This window comes from Oncorhynchus masou, chromosome 12 (genome assembly GCF_036934945.1).
Source record: "Oncorhynchus masou masou isolate Uvic2021 chromosome 12, UVic_Omas_1.1, whole genome shotgun sequence".
NCBI lineage: Eukaryota > Metazoa > Chordata > Actinopteri > Salmoniformes > Salmonidae > Oncorhynchus > Oncorhynchus masou.
In genome coordinates, this window is record NC_088223.1 from 55,717,796 (window position 1) to 55,735,533 (window position 17,738).

The 17,738-nt window shown below is 42.1% G+C and overlaps 1 protein-coding gene across 10 annotated transcripts in view; it reads right to left on the reverse strand.

Moving 5' to 3' along the window:
- Positions 1-17,738, reverse strand: part of LOC135550461 (protocadherin gamma-C5-like) — a 145,865-nt gene that overhangs the window by 101,271 nt on the left and 26,856 nt on the right. For 3 of the 10 annotated variants that reach the window (XM_064981297.1, XM_064981285.1, XM_064981268.1), the window contains exon 1: positions 7,553-10,092. The exons of 4 other annotated variants lie outside the window; for them this stretch is intronic. In XM_064981297.1, the coding sequence (XP_064837369.1) occupies positions 7,553-9,958 (2,406 nt within the window). In that variant the 5' untranslated portion in view covers positions 9,959-10,092. Of the gene's footprint in view, positions 1-7,552; positions 10,093-11,763; positions 14,236-17,738 lie in introns of those variants that run through there. 3 more of the 10 variants (XM_064981259.1, XM_064981277.1, XM_064981283.1) reach the window with 3 other exon arrangements.

The following is a 17,738-nucleotide window of genomic DNA, read 5'->3' on the forward strand; positions in this document are numbered from 1 at the left end:
CTCTCACACGCTTTTTCAGTTCTGCCCACACCTTTTCTATAGGATTGAGGTCAGGGCTTTGTGATGGCCACTCCAATACCTTGACTTTGTGGTCCTTAAGCCATTTTGCCACAACGTTGGAAGTATGTTGGGGTTATTGTCCATTTGGAATACCCATTTGCGACCAAGCTTTAACTTCCTGACTGATGTCTTGAGATGTTGCTTCAATATATCCACATAATTTTCCTCCCTCATGATGCCATCTATTTTGTGAAGTGCACCAGTCGCTCGTTCAGCAAAGCACCCACTCAACATGATGCTGCCACCCCCGTGCTTCACGGTTGGTATGGTGTTCTTCGTCTTGCAAACCTCCTGCTTTTCCCTCCCAACATAACGATGGTCGTTATGGCAAAATAGTAATATTTTTGTTTCATCAGACCAGAGGACATTTCTCCAAAATCCACAATCTTTGTCCCCATGTGCAGTTGCAAACCGTAGTCTGGCTTTTTTATGACAGTTTTGGAGCAGTGGCTTCTTCCTTGCTGAGTGGCCTTTCAGGTTATGTCGATATAGGACTCGTTTTACTGTGAATATAAATATTTTTGTGCCTGTTTCCTCCAGCATCTTCATAAGGTCCTTTGCTGTTGTTCTGACATTGATTTGCACATCTCTAGGTGACAGAACGCATCTCCTTCCTGAGCTGTATGATGGCTGCATGGTCCCGTGGTGTTTTTACTTGCGTACTATTGTTTGTAAAGATTAATGTTGTACCTTCAGGCTTTTGGAAGTTGCTCCTAAGGGTGAACCAGTCTTGTGGAGGCTGATTTCTTTTTATTCTCCTATGATGTCAAGCAATGAGGCACTGAGTTTGAAGGTAGGCCTTGAAATACAGCCACAGGGACACCTCCAATTGACTCAAATTAAGTCAATTAGCCTCTCAGAAGCAATGACAATGGCATCATTTTCTGGAATTTCCCAATCTCTTTAAAGACATAGTCAACTTAGTGTATGTAAACTTATGACCCACTGGAATTTTGATACAGTGAATTATACGTGAAATAATTGTCTGTAAACACCTGTTAGAAATATTACTTGTGTTATGCGCAAAGTAGCCAAAACTATAGTTTGTAAACAATACATTTGTGGAGTGGTTGAAAAAGGAGTTTTAATGACCTCAACCTAAGTGTATGTAAACCTCCGACTTCAACTGTAAGACTGTATGATGTTATCAAAAGGTGGACATCGAAAACTCTTTATGTAGACTTTTTAAGGCATTTCTGTATGCAGGCCTCATTTCTCACATCAGACTGTCCCGCGTCTTTAAGAGTGAGTATACTTTCTCCCAAACACAAAATTTGACACATCTTCACTGTAAGATCAGCAGGACACGTACTGTCATTGTAAGATCTAAGATACTTTAAGGATTTGGCAATAGAGTATCCGAGATGAGGGTAACCTTTTCGGTCATTGAATAATATGCAATGTATATATTATATTAGTGTATTATTTCGGTTGTTTTGGGTGCATTTAAAAAAAAAATACCAAAGGCTTGATAATTGAACACTGCTTTTCGTTAATGCGATTTTAGAAATGTTAAAATATAGGCCTAACTAACATAGCCTATCATGTTATCCTAAACAACATTGAAATTTCATTTAATTTTCCTCACTTGCTTCTGAATGATAGATTGTGCCTAAGTGGTTAATAATTTAATAAACATCACAGATTGAAGAAAGAGAGAGAGAGAGAGAGGGCTGTCCATTATCTTTCACTGATATAAAAAGGTTCTGCTTCAAACTGTCAGATTCGGCCAGACAGATTACCAGGACGTGTACTTTGAGCATGTGCAAGTGTCTTCACTGACATTTTCAACCTCTCCCTGACCGAGTCTGTAATACCTACATGTTTCAAGGAGACCACCACAGTCCCTGTGCCCAAGAAAGCAAAGGTAACGTGCCTAAATTACTACCACCCCATAGCACTCACGTCAGTCGCCAAAAAGTGCTTTGAAAGGCTGGTCATGGCTCACATCAACACCATCATCCTGGAAACCCTAGACCCGATCCAATTTGCATACCGCCCCAACAGATCCACAGATAACGCAATCTCAATCTCACTCCATACTGCCCTTTCCAACCTGGACAAAAGGAACACCTATGTGAGATTGCTGTTCATTGACTACAGCTCAGCGCTAAACCCCATAGTCTCCACAAAGCTATTCACTAAGCTAAGGACCCTGGGACTAAATACCTCCCTCTGCAACTGGATCCTGGACTTCCTGACGGTCGCCCCCGGGTGGTAAGGGTAGGAAAACACATCTGCCATGCTGATCCTCAACACAGGGGCCCCTCAGGCGTGCGTGCTTAGTCCCCTCCCACACTCCATGTTCACCCACGACTGCATGGCCAAGCACGACTCCAACACCATCATTAAGTTTACTGATGACACAAGTGGGTCGAGAGTTTCAAGTTCCTTGATGTCCACAACACCAACAACACCAACAAACTATCATTGTCCAAACATCCCAATAAAGAGGGCCCGACAACACATGTTCTCCCTCAGGGGGGCTGAAAGGATTTGGCATGGGTCTCCAGATCCTCAAAAAGTTTTACAGCTGCACCATCGAGAGCATCCTGAATAGTTGCATCACTGTCTGGTACGGCAACTTCTCGGCATCCTACCGTAAGGCGCTACAGAGGGTAATGCGTAAGGCCCAGTACATCAATAGGGCCAAGATTCCTGCCATCCAGGACCTATAAACTAGGCGGTGTCAGAAGAAGACCCCAAAAAACTGTAAAAGATTCCGGTCACCCAAGTCATAGATTGTTCTCTCTGCTACCGCACTGCAAGCAGTACAGGATCGCCAAGTCTAAGTCCAAAAGGCTCCTTAACAGCTTCTACCCCTAAGCCATAAGTCTGGTGAACATTTAATCAAATGACCACCCAGACTGTTTAAAATAATGTATGCACTTCATCTGAGATGGAGCCAAATCTCTATGTCACCTTTTCACTTGCCCCATCATCTCCATCTGTTGCCGTCACAGTAACCACTCACAAACCTATTGGAGAATTTTCAGGTACACTGACTTCATAGATATTCTCGCTAAACACTAGTTTATTATCGTTAGCATCCAACACAGAAACGTGTATAACTACAGTACCAGATCTCTGTGGAGTCCCACCATCAACTGCAGTAAGTAACAATGTCACCTTGTGTTCTTCTTCTCTATCCAGCTCTTTCCCTAAAACAACTATTAAATGCTCTTTCTTTTGTATCATGTAGCTTTGAACTGCATTCAGTCCTATATCTGCATCATGAGCCTGGTTAACCGCAAACCAGGCCCTTTCATCCTTAAGAGTCTATTGACGCACCCGTACGTCAATCTCAGTAACATAGTAAAAAAATCCCCATCAAAACGTGTACATTTAAGATTGAGATATCTGTATGGGCTGTGTCTCAATCCCTGGATCTGCCCATATGCTGGCCGAGCTACAGCAGTGTTTGTCAGACCATGAGACATCCCAGAAATCAATATTCTTACGAAAACATTTGTAGCGTCCGAATGGTTATGACCACTCTAAGGAAAGATGAGACTCACGCACACGAAGGTCTTCTCTGATTTGCTATATGACACCCACAACGGTCACTGGACTCATCTGAAGATAACACACACAAATTAATGGAAGTATGGAGATAGTTTTGTGCCAACAAAAAATAGGGGTTAAATATTTAGATTTTTATGCATTACCAGAGTGTGCAAACCTGTCATCAAGGCAAAGGGTGGCAACTTTGAAGAATCTCAAATAAATCTCAACTATAAAATACATTTAGATTTTTATAACAGTTTTTTGCTTACTACATGATTCCATATGTGTTATTTCATAGTTTTGATGTCTTCACTATTATTCTATTGTAAAAATAGTACAAATATAGAAAACCCCTTGAAAGAGTAGGTGTGTCCTAACTTGTGACTAGAACTGTATAACTCCGGACTTCGACATTGCTCGTCCTAATATTTCTTAATTACATTATTTTACTTTTTAGATGTGTGTGTATTGTTGTGTTGTTTGATACTATTGCACTGTTGGAGTTTCGCTACAACCGCAATATCATCTGATAAATATGTGTATGAGACCAATAACATTTGATTTGATTTGAAGAAGTATGAATTCTCTGACTTTTGTGGAGGCCACATTGTGGTATATTCTGTATGGTCACTGCAGACTGTGGATTGACTAGAAATCGGCTTTAAGCCAGCAGGGTTTGGCACATAGAACTGAACCAACAGACTACAACGAATTTCTCAATAATTCTCTACCTTAGTTGAAGCTGTTCTTGTGCTTGCTAAGTGATCAAAATGTAAATGTCCAAATGTACGGTTGCAAGGCATGCTGGGTATTATTCTAATGAGCTCTGCCCCCCGAAAAGACAAACTCTTTGACCAAACTAAATTTGGTCAGATGATTTCTACATGAATTAATCTGATTCACATCAAGTTCCACCGAGTTAAGTAAATTCCACAAGAGACAATTATATTCTGCCATAAAACATTCATTGATTGTGTTGAAATATGAAGGGAGAAAAAAAAAACATTTCTGTAGCTGTTTTCAGTAGGAAAATAAAAAAAACTAAGGCATAACATCGAGGAGGAGAATTCTTTGTTTTCCATTTTCAGTTAATAAAACGTATTCCCAATGTAAAGGTGTGGTAAATTACAGCGCTATTCAACCAAATAAACGTTCGTAACCAGTGAAAGCAAAATCTACTAGCCTATAAAATGTTAAGCAAGTGACTTCTCTACACTGAACATATGAGGTCTCCTTCCTGTAAATTACACAGATGGGGGGAGAGAAAGACTCTGTGTAGTTTGTAGAAAATCATGTTTAAAGGACACCCCCAAAAAGAAGTTGCCACCACTATTTCTACAGAATGTCCTGTCCTAGAGAGGAAATACATGATTAGGTTCCACCTCTTAAGAATGACGAAGGCTACTTATACATATTCATGAATTGGTTGTGGGAAGTTCCACGTGGAGTTGAGAAACATCAACAAATAGGGTAGCTAGCTAGCATGCTAACCTTATTTAGCTGGCTGGCAATACTATATATACAAAAGTATGTGGACACCCCTTCAAATGAATGGATTTGGCTATTTCAGCCACACCTTTGCTGACAGGTGTATAAAATCGAGCACACAGCCATGCAATCTTGACAGACAAACACTGTCAGTAGATTGGCCTCACTGAAGAGTGTAGTGACTTTCAACGTAAAATGCCACCTTTCCAACAACTCAGTTCCTAAAATGTCTGCCCTGCTAGAGTTGCTCTTGTCAACTATGAGTGCTGTTATTGTGAAGTGGAAAATTCTAGGAGCAACAACAGCTCAGCCGCGAAGTGGTAGGCCACACAAGCTCACAAAACGGGACCACTGAATGCTGAAGTGCTAAAAATCGTCTGTCCTCAGTTGCAACACTCACGACCGAGTTCCAAACTGCCTCTGAAAGCAACTTCAGCACAATAACTGTTCGTCGGGAGCTTCATGAAATGGGTTTCCATGACCGAGCAGCTGTACACAAACCATGCATAATCAAATCAAATCAATTTATATAGCCCTTCTTACATCAGCTGATATCTCAAAGTGCTGTACAGAAACCCAGCCTAAAACCCCAAACAGCAAGCAATGCAGGTGTAGAAGCACGGTGGCTAGGGAAAACTCCCTAGAAAGGCCAAACCTAGGAAGAAACCTAGAGAGGAACCAGGCTATGAGGGGTGGCCAGTCCTCTTCTGGCTGTGCCGGGTGGAGATTATAACAGAACATGGCCAAGATGTTCAAATGTTCATAAATGACCAGCATGGTCAAATAATAATAATCACAGTAGTTGTTGAGGGTGCAGCAAGTCAGCACCTCAGGAGTAAATGTCAGTTGGATTTTCATAGCCGATCATTAAGAGTATCTCTACCACTCCTGCTGTCTGGGACAGGTAGCACGTCCGGTGAACAGTTCAGGGTTCCATAGCCGCAGGCAGAACAGTTGAAACTGGAGCAGCAGCACGGCCAGGTGGACTGAGGACAGCAAGTCTGGACTGGGGACAGCAATAATGCCAAGCGTCGGCTGGAGTGGTGTAAAGTTTGCCACCGTTGGACTCCGGAGCAGTGGAAACGCCTTCTCTGGAGTGATGAATCACACTTCCCTATCTGGCAGTCCAATGGACAAATCTGGGTTTGGCGGATGCCAGGAGCGCTACCTGCCCCAATACATAGTGTCAACTGTAAAGTTTGGTGGAGTATGAATGATGTTCTGGCGCCGTTGTTCATGGATCAGGCTAGGCCCCTTAGTTCTACTGATAGGAAATCTTAAGACTACAGCATACAATGACATTCTAGACGATTCTGTGCTTCCAACTTTGTGGCAACAGTTTGGGGAAGGGCCTTTCCTGTTTCAGCATGACAATGTCTCTGTGAACAAAGCGAGGTCCATACAGAAATGATTTGTCGAGATCGGTGTGGAAGAACTTGACTGGCCTACACAGAGCCCTGACTACAACCCCGACCCCATGAATTGGAACGGCGACTGCGAGCCAGGCCGAATATCCCAACATCCGTGCCCGACCTCACTAATGCTCTTGTGGCTGAATGGAAGCAAGTCCCTGCAGCAATGTTCCAACATCTAGTGGAAAGCCTTCCCAGAGGAGTGGAGGCTGTTATGGCAGCAAAGGGGGGACCAACTCCATATTAATGCTTTTGGAATGAGATGATCGACAAGCATGTGTCCACATACTTTTGGTCATGTAGTATCTTGCTAACTTTATCTAGCTAGCTAATATTATCCGTTGTCTTTTTTTTTTACTACTCAATATTCAAAATATTATCCAGCTGGCTCTATTAACGGTTCTGGAGCTGGATTTGTCATATGGATTGATTTAGGGAAAACTAAACCACAGGCCAATATCTCAGTTCAACATCTATTGTTATCTCCAAGGTTTTGGCATCTTCCATAAAATCTGCCGTAGTTAGAAAGAATAATAGGCGCCAGGTAGCCTACCAATTATGAGTGTTGGGCAGGTAACCAATGGTTACTGATGGTTCAATGGTTCGAATCCCTGAGCCAACGAGGTGAAAAATCTGTTGATGTGCCCTTGAGCAAGTCACTTAACCCTAATTGCTCCTAAATCAAATCAAAATCAAATTTATTTATATAGTAATCAGTTATCTCAAAGTGCTGTACAGAAACCCAGCCTAAAACCCCAAACAGTTACACAGGTTCAGAGAGTAGGCTATGCACATGGTTAGTTGTACAGCTTCATGAGATATATGCACATGGTAAGATGTACAGCTTCATATATGCACATGGTTAGTTATACAGATTCATATATGCACATGGTTAGTTATACAGCTTCATATATGCACATGGTTAGTTGTACAGCTTCACATATGCACATGGTTAGTTGTACAGCTTCACATATGCACATGGTTAGTAGTACAGATTCATATTTGTACATGGTTAGTTGTACAGCTTCAAATAGGCACAACCAAATTAAAAGCATTTCAGTTATTCACAACCTATGAAATCTCACCTCACACTCTGCCACGGTGTTGAACGTGATAATGTTTTCTCCAAAAGGTTCATTTAGATTCTTCTTCAGTGTCTGGTCAGCAGGCAGGGTGCTGTCATTGTAAGATCTGACAAACTTGAAGTCACTGGTGCGTGAGCCCGTTGTCAGGTATGCGTCATAATTGTAAGAACTACGCAGAGTTCCAGCTCCATCCACCTCTGCATAGTTGGGAGGGAAATACGCGCTGGGAATGGCGACTGCTCCATCAAACAACATTCTAGGCTTTCTACTGCGGCAGAACCTCACGGCCAGGGTGAGAATAATGAAAGTCAGGAAAAAGGTGGATACAGAGACCAAACCAATGATCAAATAGGAAGTTAGTTTGGAACTATCCTCATAAGTCATGTCTTTCAGTTCTGGAACCTCAGCCAAGTTATCTGATATGAGTAAATATACATTACAGGTTGTAGAGAGAGAGGGCTGTCCGTTATCGTTCACTGATATAACAAGGTTCTGCTTCATACTGTCAGATTCAGAAATGTCCCGTTGTGCCCGGATCTCTCCACTGTGGAGAGCAATAGTGAAAAGTCCCGGATCAGTCGATTTCATGACGTGATATGAAAGCCACGCGTTTTGTCCAGAGTCAGCATCCACAGCTATCACCTTGGAAACCAGTGACCCCGCCAGAGCAGCTTTGGGGACCATCTCAGTCATCAAGGAGTTGCCTGCTGGAGCAGGGTATAATATCTGGGGAGAGTTATCATTCTCATCTGTTATGAAGATATTCACTGTCACGTTACTGCTGAGTGGAGGAGAACCATTGTCTCTGGCTACAACGTGGACCTTGAAGCTCCTAAACTGTTCATAATCAAATGTTCTCACAGCCTGGATCACCCCCGTGTCTCCGTTAATGGATAAAAATGAGGACACCGGAACACCACTGACACCACTAGGCAATAGAGAATAGACCACAGTGCCGTTCTGTCTCCAGTCTGGGTCTCTGGCAGTAACCGAACATATTGAGGAGCCAGGCTTGTTATTTTCAGTCACATAGGCGCTGTAGGATTGTTCTTCAAACACAGGTGGATTGTCATTCACGTCTGACACAGATACATGAATAGTCATTGAGGAGGATAAAGGTGGAGACCCCTCGTCAGTGGCGGTAATAGTTATGTTATAATCTGATATTATCTCACGGTCGAGTTCACCTGTTATTATCAGAGAATAATAGTTTTTGATTGAGGGGTTTAATTTGAAAGGAACATTTTGTTGAATGGAGCAGCGGACCTGTCTATTTCCTTCTGAATCTTCATCTTGTACATTTATGATCCCCACCTCTGTTCCAGGTAACACATTCTCGGGGATGGGATTGTTAAAGGATTTGATCAATATCACCGGTGCGTTGTCATTTAGGTCAGTGATTTCTATCATTACTTTTGCATTGCCAGCTAAACCAGACCCATCTTTAGCCTGGACACGCACTTCGTATTCTGAATTTTCTTCATAATCTATGGGACCCTGCACTTTAATCTCGCCGGTCTTTTTGTCGATGGAAAACAGTTTAGCTGCTTTATCGGAAATACGACTAAACTCATATGATACTTCTCCATTTGCTCCTTCGTCTTCATCACTAGCACTAACTGCAACTACAACAGTCCCCGTTGGAGAATTTTCAGGCAAACGGACTTTATACACTGTCTGGCTAAACACTGGTTTATTATCGTTAGCATCCAACACAGTGACGTGTATAACTACAGTACCAGATCTCTGCGGAGTCCCACCATCAACAGCAGTAAGTAACAACGTCACCTCCTGTTGTTGTTCTCGATCCAGCTCTTTTTCTAACACTAACTCGCCATATTTACCTCCGTCTGAGCTCGTTTGAACGTCCAAAATAAAATAGACATTCCTCTCCAGTGAATAGCTTTGTATAGCATTTAATCCTATGTCAGAGTCATGAGGTTCATCCAAGGGGTATCGTGCGCCTTTGTCAGCAGATTCCTGAATTTCTAGATCAATACGAGCATTGGGAAACCGTGGTGAATTGTCATTTATATCTTGTATTTGTACAGTTATGCGATGTAATTCAAGAGGTTTTTCCAGCACAAGCTCGTATTTTAAAGAACAAGTAACCTTCGGTCCACACAGCTCCTCCCTGTCTATTGTTTCAGCCACAATTAAATCTCCGGTATTCACATTAATGTCACAGTAACGTTGACGACTGCCATCCATATCTAAACGAGCTTTACGACCTGAAAGTCTCTTAGCATCCAGCCCCAGATCCTTAGCTAGATTTCCGATCACAGATCCGCGTTTCATCTCCTCTGGAATAGAATAGCTCAAGTCTCCATTGCTGATGCGCATCAGGCAATGACAAAAAGCCAGGCGGAACAAAAAGGTAAAAACCGAAGATCCTGTGTACCCCATTCTAGATTATCAAAACCAATTGTCAACATTAGAGTTCAAAACTAGTCGAACTGATACGGTATTGTAAGTGTACAATATTAGCCTCTCAAAAGGAATAGCAAAACGAATGTCATCCGACTGCTCTTCGTTGAAAGTGATGCAATATAGCCTATTACTCTTTTGAATAATCCAATGGTGGGTGGAGAAAAGTATGCAATTCTATGTATGGTAAACAGCGACATCCTGAGTTCTTACAGAGTACAGCAGTCACAATACACACAGGTCCACGTCATTTATCATCTTGGTCAATATCCCCCCCTCTGAGTTGTATGTCGAACGTTTCATGCAGCTTAAGCAAGAGAAGAGAGGAAAACCAATAGCTGTGAGAAATCAACTCGTTATGTAATCATAAATGAGAAGATATGAAAAGTAAATTCAATATTTCCATACTTTTGTCACTGTCTGACTAATTATGTATTAGCGAATAACAAAAATAAATAAATAGATAAGCCAAATCAACGGTCCACATCAAATTAAACGATGACTAATCCGTATTATTAACCAAACCCAGCAATTATGTGTCCACTATACTCTAAGGCAGTGGTCACCAACCGGTCGATCTCCAAGGCATTTCTAGTCGATGCCAAGCATTTCTGTAAAGAAACCAACGATAAAGCCTTGTAATTCCTCTTTTTTTTGGTCTCGGGCTGTTGGTGGTAGGTGCAGCCAATTCATCTGACCTGCGCTCCTGGTAGGCAAACTGTTGCTATTTCATGTGTCTGAAGGTACAAACTCTGTCATTCCGGTGGGCTTGGAGAGGAAATCAAGTGCATTATGCCTCCGATGGCCAATAAGATTGCTAAAATGATCGAGTCTGCAGTAACATAGCAGGCATAAAAGAAAGCTACGGCAAAATTGATACTGTGAGATTTCTAAACGTTTAAAACCATGACGAGAGAGAGACTGTCAACGACTACTGCAAAAAACTGCTGTTTTTATGAGTGAGTTCATGTTTAAGTTTAAGTTTAAGTGATGAGAGACTTAGTCTGCTGCTCTCCCTCCGCTGAGACTGACCATCAGATGCAAGCACCATCAGCCCAGTGAAATAAAAAATCTATTATTTAAATGTATGTTCACTCAGCTGTGCCTCACAAGTAATACAACAATGGATATATTACCGGTGTGATCATATAGCCTACTTCAAATTTTGAAATATAATTTAAAAAAATGTCCCGAACAACAATGCATTGGCAGGTAAATTCAAGCAAAGTCAGTATGCTGTGTTAGTGTATTGGGTCTATATCTAACTGCACAAACCTAAATAGTACTGTTTATAATTGGTTAATGTTACATAGGCTTACATTTTTTTTAGTCACGTTAATAAAAAATCAGAGCGGTAGATCTCAGCATTTTGACTCACAACGTGATGTTGACTCAGAAAAGGGAGATGACCACTGCTTTAACGTAAAATGGTGTTTACGTCGCTGTCCACTAACCACGTGCTGAAATGTGGAAACGTAGCCAATATACTTTTTAAGAAATGTCGTAGGCAATGAGGATACTACAGGAAGGAAAATGTAGACAAACTCCATGATTGGGGTAGCATCACTAACTTTATACACACCAACAACGAAATTGAAAGAATATCCCTTGTGAAAAAGCCATTTAAAAAGTGAATATTGATGTCTTTACATAAATTCTTCTTTATCCTCTTGATTATGAAGGGTTAAGGAAAAGACCACTAACACACGAAGAAAGATATTCTGATATCATGCGAATCGTTCGCACACAAACAAAAGGGGTATCACCTCTTAGTTCTATCTTACCTCAATAGGCTCCCCTGCAGTGTTGAGTGTGATGAAACTTCCTTCTAATAACTTCGTTGGGCTTCTCTTCAGTGTCTGATCAGCAGGCAGCGTGCTGTCATTGTAAGATCTGACAAACTTGAAGTCACTGGTGCGTGAGCCCGTTGTCAGGTATGCATCATAATTGTAAGAACTGCGCAGAGTTCCAGCTCCATCCACCTCTGCATAGTTGGGAGGGAAATACGCGCTGGGAATGGCGACTGCTCCATCAAACAACATTCTAGGCTTTCTACTGCGGCAGAACCTCACGGCCAGGATGAGAATAATGAAAGTCATGAAAAAGGTGGAGACAGAGATCAGTGCGATGATCAAATAGGACGTTAGTTTGGAACTGTTCTCAAAAGCCACGTCTTTCAGTTCTGGAACTTCAGCCAAGTTATCTGATATGAGTAAATATACATCACAGGTTGTGGAGAGAGAGGGCTGTCCGTTATCTTTCACTGATATAACAAGGTTCTGCTTCATAGTGTCAGATTCAGAAATGTCCCGCTGTGCCCTGATCTCTCCACTGTGGAGAGCAATAGTGAAAAGTCCCGGATCAGTCGATTTCACGATGTGATATGAAAGCCACGCGTTCTGTCCAGAGTCAGCATCCACAGCTATCACCTTGGAAACCAGGGACCCCGCCAGAGCAGCTTTGGGGACCATCTCAGTCATCAAGGAGTTGCCTGCTGGAGCAGGGTATAATATCTGGGGAGAGTTATCATTCTCATCTGTTATGAAGACACTCACTGTCACGTTACTGCTGAGTGGAGGAGAACCATTGTCTCTGGCTACAACGTGGACCTTGAAACTCCTAAACTGCTCATAATCAAATGCTTTTACAGGATGGATCACCCCCGTGTCTCCATTAATGGATAAAAATGAGGACACCGGAACACCGTTGACATCACTAGGCAATAACGAATAGACCACCGTGCCGTTCTGTCTCCAATCTGGGTCTATGGCAGTAACAGAACACACAGAGGAGCCAGGCTTGTTATTTTCAGTCACATAGGCGTTGTAGTATTGTTCTTCAAACACAGGTGGATTGTCATTCACGTCTGACACAGATAAATGAATAGTCTTTGAGGAGGATAAAGGTGGAGTCCCCTCGTCAGTGGCAGTGATAGTTATGTTATAATCTGATATTATCTCACGGTCTAATTCACTAGTTGTTACCAGAGAATAGTAGTTTTTGATTGAGGGGTTTAATTTGAATGGAACATTTTGTTGAATGGAGCATCGGACCTGTCTATTCCCCCCAGAGTCTTTATCCTGTACGTTAATGATGCCCACCTCTCTGCCAGGTAACACATTCTCGGGAATTGGATTGGCTAGAGTTTTTATTAATATCACTGGTGCGTTGTCGTTGACGTCAGTAATATCTATCAGTACTTTAGTGTATGACACCAAACCTGCACCATCTTTGGCGAGGACGCGCAACTCATAAATGGGCTGCTCCTCATAATCCATCGGTCCAGACAGTATTATAACCCCAGTTTTACTATCGAGGTGAAACAAATTCTTCAACTCATCAGAAACTCGACCTAGATCATATGTTACCTCGCCATTTGCTCCCTCGTCTACATCAGTTGCGCGGACTGTAGCTACTACGGTACCCAACGGAGAATTTTCTGGTAGACTGACCTTATAAACGTCCTGGCTAAATACTGGAATATTGTCGTTAGCATCCAACACAGTGACGTGTATAACTACAGTACCAGATCTCTGTGGAGTCCCACCGTCAACAGCAGTAAGTAACAACGTCACCTCCTGCTTTTGTTCTCGGTCCAGCTCTTTCTCTAACACTAACTCACCGTATTTTCCCCCATCTCGATTAGTATGAACATTCAAGACAAAATGGTCATTCCTTTGCAAAGAGTAGCTTTGAACTGCATTCTGACCTATATCTGCATCGTGGGCCTCATTAATGGGGAAACGTTCACCTTTATGAGCTGATTCCGTTATCTCCAATTTGATAACATCATCTGCAAACTGTGGTGAATTATCGTTCACATCCTGAATCTGAAGAGATATGCGATGCAATTCTAAAGGACTTTCGAGAACCATTTCATATTTGAGCCCACATGAAATCCTCGGACCGCAAAGCTGTTCCCTATCAATTCTTTCAGCGACAACAAGATCTCCCGAATTCAGGTTAATGTCACAGAAGTGTTTAGTTCCATCCTCTTCTAAACGAGCTTTTCGAGCCGACAGTCTCTTAGCATCCAACCCAAGATCCTTGGCTATATTTCCGACCACAGATCCGCGTTTCATCTCCTCTGGAATAGAATAGGTCACATCGCCATTGCTGATGCGTATCAGGGATAGAACAAAAGCCAGATGGAGGACAAAAGCTGAAACTGTAAATCCAATGTTGCCCATTTTCGATGTACAAACGAAAATATTCCAATTACAAGGTAAAAACAAAATACATGCCATGTAGAGCACTACAAATATTGGCTAAGATAAACTACCCAACTGAAGAAATTAGTTCCTTTGGCCGACTGCTGCTCAGTGATAATGGCGCGGTAGGTTGTATCCGCCCTCTGAGTAATACATTAGCGGGTTGAGAAGTGTTGGCTGCCTAACTTTTCTTAGCTGGTGAACAGCGACATCCTGAGTCATTAAAAAACACCACACAATAGTTTTCTATCTTATAATTATATTTTCCTACAAATATGATGTAGCCTATAACTTCAGTTAAATACTAAATAGTTATACAGAAATATTTAATGTAATGCTTGTGTGATGTATGAACTCCTTTTCATGAATCAGAACAGTCCCATAAGGTCAAAAACATTGAGTTAACAGTAGTCGCAACTTTAAGCCAATTTAATGCACGGATTCCACTAGCTATCAACGTGTCCTCACTCAACAAATCAACATGTGGTATTGTTCCTGTCTTCATTTGAGTTTGGCAGGATTTGAACTGATGTTAAAGTGAAGGAAAAACGTTTAGTCGCTGTCCACGTGCCTGGTGCTGAATTCAAGATGTTAAGTGTTTCTGAATTATCAATGGGGATGTTTCAGAACGCGACAACGCAATAGGCTTAATCTCAATCTACTCCAATATATTTATTGTGAAATGGGATATCAGAAAAATGAATAATAAAGTACCTATATGTCCATATCAAGTTCTTATTTTTAAACGGATTCCATTTAAAACTCAACATTGTCCTCCATTCAGTTACTCTAAAACAGGGTAAGAAAATACGCTTAGCCTACTGCATGTCAGAATTACTATGGGCGAATACAACAATCAGACTTCCTTAAAGACGAATAACAGTTGCAGTGCCTGTTAAACATATGAATCAGGATGCCATAGACAAACTGTTTAAGCTTCTACCTAAATTATACTTCTATCGAAAAAGTTATTGTGAACCTACATGGTGATGTAAAAAGACACATTTGTATTTAACCAGATGTCCCAAGATTTTCCAATGAGTAATTGGTGTCTTAGAGATTTTCAGGCAAAATTACCTTGTAAACATCCTGGCTAAATACTGGGATATTATCAGCATATAGTACCAGATCTCTGTGGAGCCCCACCGTCAACCGAAATAATAATGTCACCTCATGTTGTTGTTCTCGATCTAAAATAACAAATCACCGTATTTTCCTCTGTCTCGATTAGTATGAACATTCAACAAAAATAATAATTCATTTAAATAAATGGAAATTCCCTATATCTGAATCGATTAATGGGAAAGTGAGCAGCTTTGACCGATGACTCCATCATTTCCACTTTAATAACATCATCTGCAAACTGGGGTTAATTGTCCATCACATCTTGAATCTGAAAAGATGAAAATGCTAAATGATTTCCAGAACAGTTTCATATGAATAAAATCCTCCCACTGCAAAGCTGCTAAATTAATTCAGTGACAATAAGATCTCCCGAATTCAAAGTTGCATCCTCCTCCAAAGGATATTTTAGAGTCGAAAGTCTCTTAACATCCAACCTCAGATCCTTGGCTATATTTCCGATTAGAGATCCGCGTTTCACCTGCTCTGGTATAGAATAACTCACGTCTCCTTTGCGGATGTGTATGAAGAAAAGGCAGAAAGACAGACGAAAAGCAAATGCAAAAAACGTAAAGCCTTTGTAGACCATATTTCATGTCTAATAGCAATTAAGGCCAATTGTCCACAATCAATAGCCAAACGGAAGAAAGATTACAATGTCTAACCGCTTTTCAGTGAGAAATGGTAATGCAACGCGCTGTATGGAGCCTACTCCCCGTAGTAAATCAAATAAACTTTTATTTGTCACATACACATGGTTAGCAGATGTTAATGCGAGTGTAGCGAAATGCTTGTGCTTCTAGTTCCGACAATGCAGTAATAACCAACAAGTAATCTAACTAACAATTCCAAAACTACTGTCTTATACACACAAGTGTAGGGGGATAAAGAATATGTACATAAAGATATATGAATGATGAGTGATGGTACAGAGCGACATAGGCAAGATACAGTAGATGGTATCGAGTACAGTATATACATATGAGATGAGTATGTAAACAAAGTGGCATAGTTAAAGTGGCTAGTGATACATGTATTACATAAAGATGCAGTGGATGATATAGAGTACAGTATATACGTATACATATGAGATGAATAATGTAGGGTATATAAACATTATATTAGGTAGCATTGTTTAAAGTGGCTAGTGATATATTTTACATAATTTCCCATCAATTCCCATTAAAGTGGCTGGAGTTGAGTCAGTGTGTTGGCAGCAGCCACTCAATGTTAGTGGTGGCTGTTTAACAGTCTGATGGCCTTGAGATAGAAGCTGTTTTTCAGAAGCTGACCTCGCCTTCTGGATGATAGCGGGGTGAACAGGCAGTGGCTCGGGTGGTTGTTGTCCTTGATGATCTCTAATGGCCTTCCTGTAACATCGGGTGGTGTATGTGTCCTGGAGGGCAGGTAGTTTGCCCCCGGTGATACGTTGTGCAGACCTCACTACCCTCTGGAGAGCCTTACGGATGTGGGCGGAGCAGATGCCGTACCAGGCGGTGATACAGCCCGCCAGGATGCTCTGGATTGTGCATCTGTAGAAGTTTGTGAGTGCTTTTGGTGACAAGCCAAATTTCTTCAGCCTCCTGAGGTTGAAGAGGCTCTGCTGCGCCTTCTTCACCTTGCTGTCTGTGTGGGTGGACCAATTCAGTTTGTCTGTGATGTGTATGCCGAGGAACTTAAAACTTACTACCCTCTCCACTACTGTCCCATCGATGTGGATAGGGGGTGTTCCCTCTGCTGTTTCCTGAAGTCCACAATCATCTCCAGTTTTGTTGACGTTGAGTGTGAGGTTATTTTCCTGACATCACACTCCGAGGGCCCTCACCTCCTCCCTGTAGGCCGTCTCGTCGTTGTTGGTAATCAAGCCTACCACTGTTGTGTCGTCCGCAAACTTGATGATTGAGTTGGAGGCGTGTGTGGCCATGCAGTCGTGGGTGAACAGGGAGTACAGGAGAGGGCTCAGAACGCATCCTTGTGGGGCCCCAGTGTTGAGGATCAGCGGGGTGGAGATGTTGTTGCCTACCCTCACCACCTGGGGGCGGCCCGTCAAGAAGTCCAGTACCCAGTTGCACAGGGCGGGGTCGAGACCCAGGGTCTCGAGCTTGATGACGAGCTTGGAGGGTACTATGGTGTTAAATGCCGAGCTGTAGTCGATGAACAGCATTCTCACATAGGTATTCCTCTTGTCCAGATGTGTTAGGGCAGTGTGCAGTGTGGTTGAGATTGCATCGTCTGTGGACCTATTTGGGCGGTAAGCAAATTGGAGTGGGTCTAGGGTGTCAGGTAGGGTGGAGGTGATATGGTCCTTGGCTAGTCTCTCAAAGCACTTCATGATGACAGAAGTGAGTGCTTTGGGGCGGTAGTCGTTTAGCTCAGTTACCTTAGCTTTCTTGGGAACAGGCATAATGGTGACCCTCTTGAAGCAT